The 13421-nt window shown below is 43.8% G+C and overlaps 1 protein-coding gene across 1 annotated transcript in view; it reads right to left on the bottom strand.

The window, feature by feature from the left end:
- LOC134966452 (carotenoid-cleaving dioxygenase, mitochondrial-like) overlaps window positions 1-13421 on the bottom strand; it is a 189436-nt gene that overhangs the window by 36360 nt on the left and 139655 nt on the right. The window contains exon 11 of the mRNA XM_063943205.1: window positions 9964-10074. Within this exon, the coding sequence (XP_063799275.1) occupies window positions 9964-10074 (111 nt within the window). The remainder of the gene's footprint in view (window positions 1-9963; window positions 10075-13421) is intronic.

The raw sequence follows: 13421 nt of genomic DNA, 5'->3' as shown, positions 1-13421 counted from the left end.
CCGTAACCAGAGAATTTGGCGAGTCAAAATGGACATAGTAGAAGCCTTGGCCGCCAGAATACTGGCATCAGAAGCCACCTCTTTAATGTAATGAGACGCTGTAACAATATACGACAGGCATTGTCTAGCATGATAAGAAGCATTGGACGACAACTCCGCCTCCAGCTCCTGAGCCCACGCTTCCACAGCTTCTGCAGCCCATGTCGCTGCAATAGTGGGCCTATGTACCGCACCGTAATATTACAGAGAAAAATACACACTGAGTATATCCAGTGAACTGCCTATGTTATGATAAACTTGACAAACTTAGACCCCTCAGGTTATAGAATATAGGGATAGCAATCTGAGTGAGATAGACAAAATGGAGGTCACACAGCAGCTATATGCACACAGAGTCACAGTTTGTACAATGCAGAAATTATGACATGCAATAAAACTGCACTGGAGTAGCAATACAGAGTAGTACTATGTATACACTTAAGAGATATAACAATGCACAGTAAAGACTGGATGTATATCACAGGGTACTTGTACTAAATAACCCTGACTAAATGCACTTTTTCTTAAAGAACACTGTCAGCAGACATGTAGAATACTTAAGTGTCCTGTAAAATGCACAGCGCTGACAGGCAGGCGGCTTTACAGAGCAGGATTTGCCCAAACAGTCCCAGGATCAGCTCTGCTTGCTATAATGGCGCCCAACCGCTGACAGGGAGTGAGGGAGAGAGAGATGCAGCTCCAGGGCGTGAACATTTACTTTAAATGGCACCCTGGGGCTGGGGAGGGGCTACAGGTCAAAGCCTTATCCCCCTGCTAGACTTCACCAGGTACTGGGGGCTTAATAAAACGGTTTTATGAGAGAAAACCGTGCTGCGCCCATTCCCTGGTGGTCTAGTGGGGTCCCTGTACTACCACAGTGTCCCCACCGGCCGTGCGGGATCACGATTTACAGCGGGTCCCATCGAGAGGACTCCTTACCTCCTCCCTGAGTGCGGCCACGCGATCCGGGAGGACAGCGGTTGTGTGTGTGACTAACTTGGAAGAAAACCGGAGCCTCCGCTTTAGGTAACCGGCAACCAGGGCTCGGGAGTGTACAGTACCGCTGGGGAAAGTGATGGAGCTGCAGCAGGAGATGTCTGACTGACATCTAACACAGTCAGTGTCTCTGCTGCAGCCCTTGAAGTCTTCAATATTCTTTAAAAGCTTCTCTCAGGGCTTCTGGAGCAGCCCCCCTGTTGTATGCCTGCTTACTGCATGGCACCAACTACAAAACTGAGCTCCTGTGCACAGAGGCGGGGTTATAGAGGAGGCGGCGCTAGGCATTCTGGGAACAGTCAAAGCTTTGAGCCTATTGGTGCCTCGGATCAAGATCCTACTCTACACCCCAATGTCATTCCCTGTGGAGCCCAGTGTACCCCGCAGCAGAAAAATGGTCTAAAACCTATATATAGGCTCAATCTTGTGTTCGCATAAAGATATCTTTAGCTCTTTGTGTGACCAGTACATAGGTCCCTTTCAAGTCTTAAAGAAATTAATTACATTTAAATTCTTGCACGTGTTCACATAAAAGTTTCTTTACACCTCTCTCCGCTTTTTCAACTTTATTCCACACACACTAGGCTAATAAATCAGCAGTTTCAGATGTTCTCTGTCTCCTTATAACTTATCGGTTCTCATAAGTAAATTATATTAAAAGACCAAAATGTACATATAAAAAATATTGATTCCCACCATAGAAGCAGTTATGTTTATGGGACCAATACATCTGTATTTTTTTTATAGATATGCAAGAGTGCTCCTATATGTAAGTGTCAGATCATTTATTCAAGGGATCAGCGGAAAGAAAAGAAAGATTCTCCGTCATATTGGGCAAAATCTTTTGGAATACATTGAATACGGTTACATTTGAGATTTTAATAAGGAGTGTTCTTGACAGACAAAGTGAACTTAGTGCTAGTTTCCACATTTTCTGGTTAATATTATTTATAGTGGGGAGGAGTGTACCCAGTGCAGGTTTATCAGCTGCTTCATAATAATCACATTTGTTTTGGCTATCCTTGTTATATGCCTAGGTCTCTGTGTAAAATAGGTAAAAACAGACAAGTCAAGGAACAGCTCAACACATACAAACTGTTGTAGTACTTGTAGTGCACCCTATTCAATCAATGATCTTTTGGATAAGGAACAGTTCACTATGTAGTAGGCCTTTTGCGGTTAGGCACAACAGAGCAGGTTTACTATAAGCAGGCTTTTGCAGGTAGTAGTAGAGAAATGTCTGTGCTATGCAGAGCAGGTATACTGGAAACAGTCACAGTTGCACAAGTCAAAATCATAAGTCATATTATAATAAGTTAATACCATATTAGTTGGATTTGTTTTTGGTAAGATCAACACAGAGGACACGTGGACACCCGCTTAGGTTGGAGGAGAGGATTTTTCGTACAGAGAGACGTAAAGGTTTCTACACTGTAAGGACAATACGTATTTGAAATTCCCTGCCTGAGAGAGTAGTAATGGCGAACTTTGTCATTACTTTTTAGAAGGGTTATATCGGGTAGATCACGCACTATAGTTAAAAAAATAAGAATTTACTTACCGATAATTCTATTTCTCGGAGTCCGTAGTGGATGCTGGGGTTCCTGAAAGGACCATGGGGGATAGCGGCTCCGCAGGAGACAGGGCACAAAAAGTAAAGCTTTCCGATCAGGTGGTGTGCACTGGCTCCTCCCCCTATGACCCTCCTCCAGACTCCAGTTAGGTACTGTGCCCGGACGAGCGTACACAATAAGGGAGGAATTTTGAATCCCGGGTAAGACTCATACCAGCCACACCAATCACACTGTACAACCTGTGATCTGAACCCAGTTAACAGTATGATAACAGCGGAGCCTCTGAAAAGATGGCTCACAACAACAATAACCCGATTTAGTTAGCAATAACTATGTACAAGTATTGCAGATAATCCGCACTTGGGATGGGCGCCCAGCATCCACTACGGACTCCGAGAAATAGAATTATCGGTAAGTAAATTCTTATTTTCTCTATCGTCCTTGTGGATGCTGGGGTTCCTGAAAGGACCATGGGGATTATACCAAAGCTCCCAAACGGGCGGGAGAGTGCGGATGACTCTGCAGCACCGAATGAGAGAACTCCAGGTCCTCTTTTGCCAGGGTATCAAATTTGTAGAATTTTACAAACGTGTTCTCCCCCGACCACGTAGCTGCTCGGCAAAGTTGTAATGCCGAGACCCCTCGGGCAGCCGCCCAAGATGAGCCCACCTTCCTTGTGGAATGGGCCTTAACAGATTTAGACTGTGGCAGGCCTGCCACAGAATGTGCAAGTTGAATTGTGCTACCAATCCCACGAGCAATCGACTGCTTAGAAGCAGAAGCACCCAGCATTGTTGGGTGCATACAGGATAAACAGCAAGTCAGATTTCCTGACTCCAGCCAACCTGGAAACTATATTTTCAGGGCCCTGATAACATCCAGCAACTTGGAGTCCTCCAAGTCCCTAGTAGCCGCAGGTACCACAATAAGCTGGTTCAGGTGAAACGCTGACACCACCTTAAGGAGAAACTGGGGACGAGTCCGCAGCTTTGCTCTGTCCGAATGGACAATCAGATATGGCTTTGTGAGATAAAGCCGCCAATTCTGACACTCGCCTGGCCGAGGCCAGGACCAACAGCATGGTCATTTTCCATGTGAGATATATCAAATCCACAGATTTGAGTTGTTTAAACCAATGTGATTTTTTAGGAATCCCAAAACTACGTTGAGATCGCCCAGTGCCACTGGAGACATCAAAGGGGCTGTATATGCAGTACTCCCTTAACAACTTCTGGACTTCAGGAACTGAAGCCAATTTCTTTCTGGAAGAAAATCAACAGGCCGAAATTTGAACCTTAATGGACCCAATTTGAGACCCATAGACACTCCTGTTTGCAGGAAATGTAGAAATTAACCTAGTTGAAATTCTTCCGTGGAGCCTTCCTGGACTCACACCCTGGCACATATTTTCACCTAAGTGGTGATAATGTTGTGCGGTCACCTCCTTCCTGGCTCTGACCAGGGTAGGGATGACCTCTTCCGGAATGCCTCTTTCCCTTAGGATCCGGCGTTCACCCGCCTTGGCGTCAACGCAGCTGCGGTAAGTCCCGGAACAGACACGGTTCTTGCCGAATCAAGACCCTTCTTAGTATCTCTTGAAGTTCCGGGAACCAAGTCCTTCTTGGCCAAACCGGAGCCACGAGTATAGTTCTTACTCCTCTCCTTCCTATCATTTTCAATACATTGGGTATGAAAAGCAGAGGATGGAACACATACACCGACTGGTACACCGACGGTGTTACCAGAGCGTCCCAGCTATTGCCTGAGTGTCTCTTGACCTGGCGCTTCAGGTGGGACGCCATCATAACCACCTTTGGTCTTTCCCAACGGTTTACAATCATGTGGAAACTTCCAGATTAAGTTTCCACTTTTCCGGGTGGAATTCATTTATGCTGAGGAAATCTTCCCAGTTGCCCACTCCCGGAATGAACACTGCTGACAGTGTTATCACATGATTTTCCGCCCAGCGAAGAATCCTTGCTGTCATTGCCCTCCTGCTTCTTGTGTCGCCCCGTCTGATAACGTGGGCGACCGCCATGATGATGTCCTACTGGATCAGCACCGGTTGACTTTGAAGCAGGAGTCTTCCTAGGCTCAGAGCATTGTAAATTGCCCTTAGCTCCAGTATATTCATGTGGAGAGAAGTCTCCAGACTTGACCACACTTCCTTGGAAATTTTTTCCCTGTGTGACTACTCCCCAGCCTCTCAGGCTGGTATCCGTGGTCCCCAGAACACAGTCCTGAATGCTGAGTGTGCTGCCCTCTAAAAGATGAGCACTCTGCAGCCCCCACAGAAGAGACACCCTTGTCCTTGGAGACAGGATTATCCGCTGATGCATCTGAAAATGCGATCCGGACCATTCGTCCAGCAAATCCCCTGAGATCTGCCGAATGGAATCGCTTCGTAAGAAGCCACCATTTTTCCCAGGACTCCTGTGCATTGATGCACTGATACTTGGCCTGGTTTTAGGAGGTTTCTGACTAGGTCGAATAACTCCTTGGCTTTTTCCTCCCGGAGGAACACCTTTTTCTGGACTATGCCCAGAATCATTCCTAGGAACAGCAGACGTATCGTCGGAAAACAGCTGCGATTCTTGGAATATTTAGAATCCAGTCGTGCTGTCGTAGAACTACTTTAGATAGTGCTCTTCCGACCTCCAACTGTTCTCTGGAACTTGCCCTTTTCAGGATATCGTCCAAGTAAGGGATAATTTAGATGCCTTTTTTCTTTGAAGAAACATCTTTTCGGCCATTACCTTGGTAAAAGGCCCGGGGTGCCGTGGATAATTCAAACGGCATCGTCTGAAACTGATATTGACAGTTCTGTACCACGAACCAGAGGTACCCTTGTTGAGAAGGGCAAATTTGGACATGGAGGTAATCCTTGATGTCCAGGGACACCATATAGTCCCCTTTTTTCCGGTTCGCTATCACTGCTCTGAGTGACTCCATCTCGATTTGAACCTTTTATGTAAGTGTTCAAAGATTTCAGTTTAGACTATGTCTCACCAAGCCGTCTGGCGTCAGTACCACAATATAGTGTGGAAAAATAATACCCTTTTCCTTGTTGTAGGAGGGGTACTTTGATTTATCACCTGCTGGATATACAGCTTGTGAATTGTTTCCAATGCTGCCTCCCTGTCGGAGGGAGCCGTTGGTAAAGCAGACTTCAGAAACCTGCGAGGAGAAGATGTCTCGACTCTCCAATCTGTACCCCTGGGATAATACTTGTACTATCTAGGGGTCAACCTGCGAGTGATCCCACTGCGCGCTGAGACTCTTGAGACTACCCCCCCACCTTGAGTCCGCTTGCATGGCCCCAGCGTCATGCTGAGGACTTGGCAGACGCGGTGGAGGGCTTCTTTTCCTGGGAAGGGGCTGCCTGCTGCAGTCTACTTCCCTTACCTCTATGTCTGGGCAGATATGACTGGCCTTCTGCCTGCATGCCCTCATGGGAAAGGAAGGATTGAGGCTGAAAAAACTGTGTCTTTTTCAGCTGAGATGTAACTTGGGGTAAAAAGGTTGGATTTCCCAGCTGTTGCCGTGGTCCCCAGGTCCGATGGACCGACCCCAACTAACTCCTTCCCTTTATACGGCAATACTTCCATGTGCCGTATGGGATCTGTATCACCTGACCACTGTCGTGTCCATGACATCTTCTGGTTGATATGGACAACGTACTTATCTTGATGCCAGAGAGCAAATATCCCTCTGTGCATCTCACGTACATATATATAGAATGCATCCTATTAAATGCTCTATATGAATAAAATATTTTCAGTCAGGGAATCCGACCAAGCCAACCCAGCACTGCATCTCCAGGCTGATGGCGATCGCTGGTCGCAGTATAACCACCGTATGTGTGTATATACTTTTTAGGATATCTTTCCAGCTTCCTATCAGCTGGCTCCTTGAGGGCGGCCGTATCTGGAGACGGTAACGCCACTTGATAAGCGTGTGAGCGCCTTATCACCCTAAGGGGTGTTTCCCAATGCGCCCTAATTTCTGGCGGGAAAGGGTATAACGCCAATATTTGCTATCGGGGTAACCCCACGCATCATCACACACTTCATTTTATTTTATCTGATTCAGGAAAAACTACAGGTAGTTTTTTCACTCCCACATAATACCCTTTTTTGTGGTACTTGTAGTATCAGAAATATGCAACACCTCCTTCATTGCCCTTAACGTGTGGCCCTAATGAGAAATACGTTTGTTTATTCACCGTCGACACTGGATTCAGTGTCCGTGTCTGTGTCGACCGACTGAGGTAAATGGGCGTTTTTAACGCCCCTGACGGTGTTTCTGAGACGCCTGGACCGGTACTAATAGTTTGTCGGCCGTCTCACGTCGTCAACCGACCTTGCAGCGTGTTGACATTCTCACGTAATTCCCTAAATAAGCCATCCATTCCGGTGTCGACTCCCTAGAGAGTGACATCACCATTACAGGCAATTTCTCCGCCTCCTCACCAACATCGTCCTCATACATGTCGACACACACGTACCGACACACAGCACACACACCGGGAATGCTCTGACAGAGGACAGGACCCACACTAGCCCTTTGGGGAGACAGAGGGAGAGTTTGCCAGCACACACCAAAACGCTATAATTATATAGGGACAACCTTATATAAGTGTTTTCCCTTATAGCATCTTTATATATATCTCAATATCGCCAAAATCAGTGCCCCCCCTCTCTGTTTTAACCCTGTTTCTGTAGTGCAGTGCAGGGGAGAGCCTGGGAGCCTTCTCTCCAGGCTTTCTGTGAGAGAAAATGGCGCTGTGTGCTGAGGAGATAGGCCCCGCCCCTTTTTCGGCGGGCTCGTCTCCCGCTATTTAGTGAATCTTGGCAGGGGTTAAATATCTCCATATAGCCTCCGGAGGCTATATGTGAGGTATTTTTCGCCTAAAAAGGTTTTCATTTGCCTCCCAGGGCGCCCCCCTCCCAGCGCCCTGCACCCTCAGTGACTGCCGTGTGAAGTGTGCTGAGAGGAAAATGGCGCACAGCTGCAGTGCTGTGCGCTACCTTTAGAAGACTGCAGGAGTCTTCAGCCGCCGATTCTGGACCTCTTCTTACTTCAGCATCTGCAAGGGGGCCGGCGGCGCGGCTCCGGTGACCATCCAGGCTGTACCTGTGATCGTCCCTCTGGAGCTGATGTCCAGTAGCCAAGAAGCCAATCCATCCTGCACGCAGGTGAGTTCACTCCTTCTCCCCTAAGTCCCTCGTTGCAGTGATCCTGTTGCCAGCAGGACTCACTGTAAAATAAAAAACCTAAGCTAAACTTTCTCTAAGCAGCTCTTTAGGAGAGCCACCTAGATTGCACCCTTCTCGGCCGGGCACAAAAATCTAACTGGAGTCTGGAGGAGGGTCATAGGGGGAGGAGCCAGTGCACACCACCTGATCGGAAAGCTTTACTTTTTGTGCCCTGTCTCCTGCGGAGCCGCTATCCCCCATGGTCCTTTCAGGAACCCCAGCATCCACAAGGACGATAGAGAAAAGAGGAATAAACAGCAGCCAACATTCACAACACATAAAATTGTCCAAAAAATAATACAGTGTAGGAGACCACTAATAGGTTGAACTCGATGGACAAATTGTCTTTTTTCAACCTCAGAAAATATGTTACTATGTTACTATGAAATAAAAGAAAAAAAATGGAAAAATATTCCTGGTGCAGATCAAATACCCGGTAACTATAGCAGAAAATTGCAGCAGCTTTTTATAACAGGGAGCTCAACCCTTAAAATACACCAAAAAACAAACAAAAGTAGAAAGCGCTGGCAAGCTGCATAAATGTATAAAATACTTTATTTATCCACTTTAAAACATATCAATCAGATAAAAATATTTTTCTTATGACACCTTAACCCAAATATATATCTTTTTAAAATAATCATATATAAATTTCTCTCTTTTCCAGTCCGCAGAGACCTATAATTATTTGGTCTCCGCAAGCTGGGAAGGAGAAATGTAATAGTTACAATCTGTAACAAAGTTGCCTATTACAAAACAGATATGCACCACGATAAAGAAACAGTTACATACTGCTATGTGAAAAGGATACTATTTGTATCCACAATGCTTTCAAAGATTAACTTTCACTAGATGGATTTGAAAAGTTTTCTTTTTTATCCGCAGTGCTGTAATGTTCTTAATTAATTAACACTTAGCAGTCTGTTCTGATATCGGCTGATTGTAGCATTACTTTTGCCCAGTAGTTAGTCAGTCAATTAATAGGATACTGTGCTCCACGGCTATATAATAATCAATGCTTATTTTAAAATGTCCTTTATATACTTTTAAAACATGGCCATGCTATCTTTATAAAGATCAAATTACCACATCCATTCTCCGTAGATTTGGGAATCACTGGTCTGCTTTACTCCCAGCCCTGGTAGCTAATTCCTTTTTTATGGGCCATATCCGGAGATCCAATTCCAGTTCCATAGCGTACTGACTGAGGAAGCCGCCGAGATACTTTAAAGGCAGAGAAACGCGTTTTTTATCTGATACCAAGGATTTTAAAATATTCACCTTAACTCCTTCACCTCCTTTACGCTGTGGAACTGGAATTGGATCTCAGGATATGGCCCACAAAAAAGGAATTAGCTACCAGGACCGGGAGTAAAGCAGACCAGTGATTCCCGAATCTACGGAGGACGGATGTGGTAATTTGTTCTTTATAAAGATAGCATGGACATGTTTTAAAAGTATATAAAGGACATTTTAAAATAAGCATTGATTATTACATAGCCGTGGAGCACAGTATTCTATTAATGGACTGACTAACTACAGGGCAAAAGTATTGCTACAATCAGCCGATATCAGAACAGACTGCTAAGTGTTAATTAAGAACATTACAGCACTGTGGATAAAAAAGAAAACTTTTCAAATCCATCTAGTGAAAGTTAATCTTTGAAAGCATTGTGGATACAAATAGTATCCTTTTCACATAGCTGAATGTAACTGTTTCTTTATCGTGGTGCATATCTGTTTTGTAATAGGCAACTTTGTTACAGATTGTAATTATTACATTTCTCCTTCCCAGCTTGCGGAGAACAAATAATTATAGGTCTCTGTGGACTGGAAAAGAGAGAAATTTATATATGTTTATTTTAAAAAGATATATATTTGGGTTAAGGTGTCATAAGAAAAATATTTTTATCTGATTGGTATGTTTTAAAGTGGATAAATAAAGTATTTTATACATTTATGCAGCTTGCCAGCACTTTCTACTTTTGTATGTATTTTTAATATGTTACTAATTTCCTCTTTTATATATTACAAGTAAAAAATTCTTCAGTGAAGTTTGAAGATTACAGTGTGTTAAGAGAATATGCTGACCATACCTGATCGGGCGTCAGAACGGCAGAAAGAAGCACACCATCGTCCTCCTCAACAGAATTTGGGTAAGGCACAAATATAGGCTCTGATGGGTAAAACCCTTCTTCTTTCCAAATCTATAATGTTCAGTAAACAAAAAGGTTTATGTTTATGTAGACTATCTTGACTGAGATATTTGTATATGAGCTTACACAAAACTCAGGTAATAACTAAAATATTGATTCAATTTCACGTTCATTAAACAACTGAAATGTTGCTTTGATACAAAGTACTTGTATCATATAATGAGCCACAATGGTTAACTTACCTTCACTAGTCAATACCAATAACAAGGGCCCTCATTCCGAGTTGTTCGCTCGGTAAAAATCTTCGCATCGCAGCGATTTTCCGCTTAGTGCGCATGCGCAATGTCCGCACTGCGACTGCGCCAAGTAAATTTGCTATGAAGTTAGGATTTTTACTCACGGCTTTTTCTTCGCTCAGGCGATCGTAGTGTGATTGACAGGAAATGGGTGTTTCTGGGCGGAAACAGGCCGTTTTATGGGCGTGTTGGAAAAAACGCTACCGTTTCCGGAAAAAACGCAGGAGTGGCCGGAGAAACGGAGGAGTGTCTGGGCGAACGCTGGGTGTGTTTGTGACGTCAAACTAGGAACGACAAGCACTGAACTGATCGCAGATGCCGAGTAAGTCTGAAGCTACTCAGAAACTGCTACAAGGTGTGTAATCGCAATATTGCGAATACATCGTTCGCAATTTTAAGATGCTAAGATTTACTCCCAGTAGGCGGCGCCTTAGCGTGAGCAACTCTGCTAAAATCGCCTTGCGAGCGAACAACTCGGAATGAGGGCCAATATAACAGCAGTAGCCAAAAATTTTTAAACTACTGTAGGTCATTCCCAATTCTTGCAACTAATAGAATAGAAACAAAGAACAATTCTATTGGGTATAATGCGACCATTAAAATACTCTTAACACCCGAATCAAATAAACTTATATACAGTAGGAAGGAGGCTTCAGTCGTCACAGCTTCTGATTATTTGGATTAAAAAAATAAGTAAAAAATAAACAAAAAAATTGGCCAGCGCAGACGCTTATTGTTTAATGTTCTATTTTTTATTACAGTATTGACCATTAAGGTCCTTATCATAATATATCATATATAATAATAGAGATGTGTGGATCGATTCCATGGAAGTCGAACACAGCTGAACTTAGTGGTTACGAGTCGAGCCAAGCCTAGTCTCGGGTCTTCCAGTCATGTTTGGATCCCAAAATGAGGCAAAATGTCATCCTCCCAGTTCCGTAATTCCCCCTTCCCCCTCCACCCAAAAATAACTATTAGGAGCACTGGGCCATTCATTACTCACATAGAAGAGTGGGTTGCTGCAAGGCACTGTGTTAAAAAATATATGATGTAATTTTGGGGTGCCATTATTACTAGGAGCACTTTGCTGTTTATGTGTTCAAGCACTGGGGTAAATTTACTAAGATGGGAATTCTATTTAAGATGGGCTGTTGCCCATAGCAACCAAATAGATTTCAGGTATTATCTTCTAGAAGGTGCTAGATAAATATGCAGTAGAAACTGATTGGTTGCCATCTTAAATAAAACTCTCATCTTAGATTTTCCCCACTGTTTTTAAAAAAAAATATATTGTCATTTGAGGGTGCCAATAAAGTGAATATGAACCTTTTTTCCTCCTAGGAAATCTATCACTGCAAAATACTATAGTATATTGTTTATTATTTGTACAAAAAAATAGTATATTCATCACTCTACTATGTTAAAGGCCGCTGCACCCCAAGAAGACCTCTTTGTTTTGATTAGTTCCAGTTATATTAAACAAAAACTGCAAACATTTTTCCTGTTGTAGTCTAAAACAGAAAAAACCTGCAGTCTTTTCTAATTGAATCCAAAAGCTATAGTGTGCATTTATGTAGTGTGTGTTCAGGTAAGTGACACAGCGTATATTACTGTTCTGTGTGCAGTGGGATCACCCATCCACTACACACAGAACAATTTTTTAATGCAAGAAAAAACATTTTTTTGGCTGCTGTTAAAAATAAAATGAATCATGAATCTGTTGATAGAAGAGCAGGAGCAGCAACCCAGTACTAGTGCTGCTGCTGCCAATCATGATAGTACTTCAACATCTACTAAAGCCGGTGGTCAAGGGAAAAGAAAGTTTAAGAAAGGGCATCTGAAATCGAAACAATGGCCCTCATTCCGAGTTGATCGGTCGCAAGGCGAATTTAGCAGAGTTACACACGCTAAGCCGCCGCCTACTGGGAGTGAATCTTAGCTTCTTAAAATTGCGACCGATGTATTCGCAATATTGCGATTACTAACTACTTAGCAGTTTCAGAGTAGCTCCAGACTTACTCTGCCTGTGCGATCAGTTCAGTGCTTGTCGTTCCTGGTTGACGTCACAAACACACCCAGCGTTCGCCCAGGCACTCCCACCGTTTCTCCGGCCACTCCTGCGTTTTTTCCGGAAACGGTAGCGTTTTCAGCCACACGCCCCTGAAACGCCGTGTTTCCGCCCAGTAACACCCATTTCCTGTCAATCACATTACGATCGCCGGAGCGAAGAAAAAGCCGTGAGTAAAAATACTTTCTTCATAGTAAAGTTACTTGGCGCAGTCGCAGTGCGAACTTTGCGCATGCGTACTAAGCGGATTTTCACTGCGATGCGATGAAAAAGAACGAGCGAACAACTCGGAATGAGGGCCAATATTTCACAATGTAAACATCACCTCTAATAATAAAAGGAATGTTTACTACAGAAAAAGGTAAAACATAACATACGCAGTAGCAATGAAAGGTTCAGGCCATGGCCTTCCTTTGCAATTGGTGATCTTGCTAGTGCTACCACTGATTCATGTATTAGAATGCCTATTCTGAAAGTATTTTTGGGTGGCATTGGTGATGATCTACTGTCTCACACAAGTTGATCCTTTACCAGTTCAAGCTTCATCCTGAATTATAATTGTATAATAATGTTGTTGTTTTTTTTATTAGGTTTTTTTTTTGGGGGGGGGGGATATTGTTGAGTCTTTTTTGAATAGACAAACATTTTTATTTGCTACTGCTCTAATACATTACTAATTTGTATCACGTTTAACCCTTTATTACCCCTTGTCTATTTAAATGGACATTATTAAAAAATAAGAATTTACTTACCGATAATTCTATTTCTCGGAGTCCGTAGTGGATGCTGGGGTTCCTGAAAGGACCATGGGGAATAGCGGCTCCGCAGGAGACAGGGCACAAAAAGTAAAGCTTTAGGATCAGGTGGTGTGCACTGGCTCCTCCCCCTATGACCCTCCTCCAAGCCTCAGTTAGGATACTGTGCCCGGACGAGCGTACACAATAAGGAAGGATTTTGAATCCCGGGTAAGACTCATACCAGCCACACCAATCACACTGTACAACCTGTGATCTGAACCCAGTTAACAGTAT

This window comes from Pseudophryne corroboree, chromosome 10 (assembly GCF_028390025.1).
Source record: "Pseudophryne corroboree isolate aPseCor3 chromosome 10, aPseCor3.hap2, whole genome shotgun sequence".
In the NCBI taxonomy this organism is placed as follows: domain Eukaryota; kingdom Metazoa; phylum Chordata; class Amphibia; order Anura; family Myobatrachidae; genus Pseudophryne; species Pseudophryne corroboree.
Note: the sequence above shows the minus strand (reverse complement) of the source record. Positions and strands in the feature narration are given on the sequence as shown.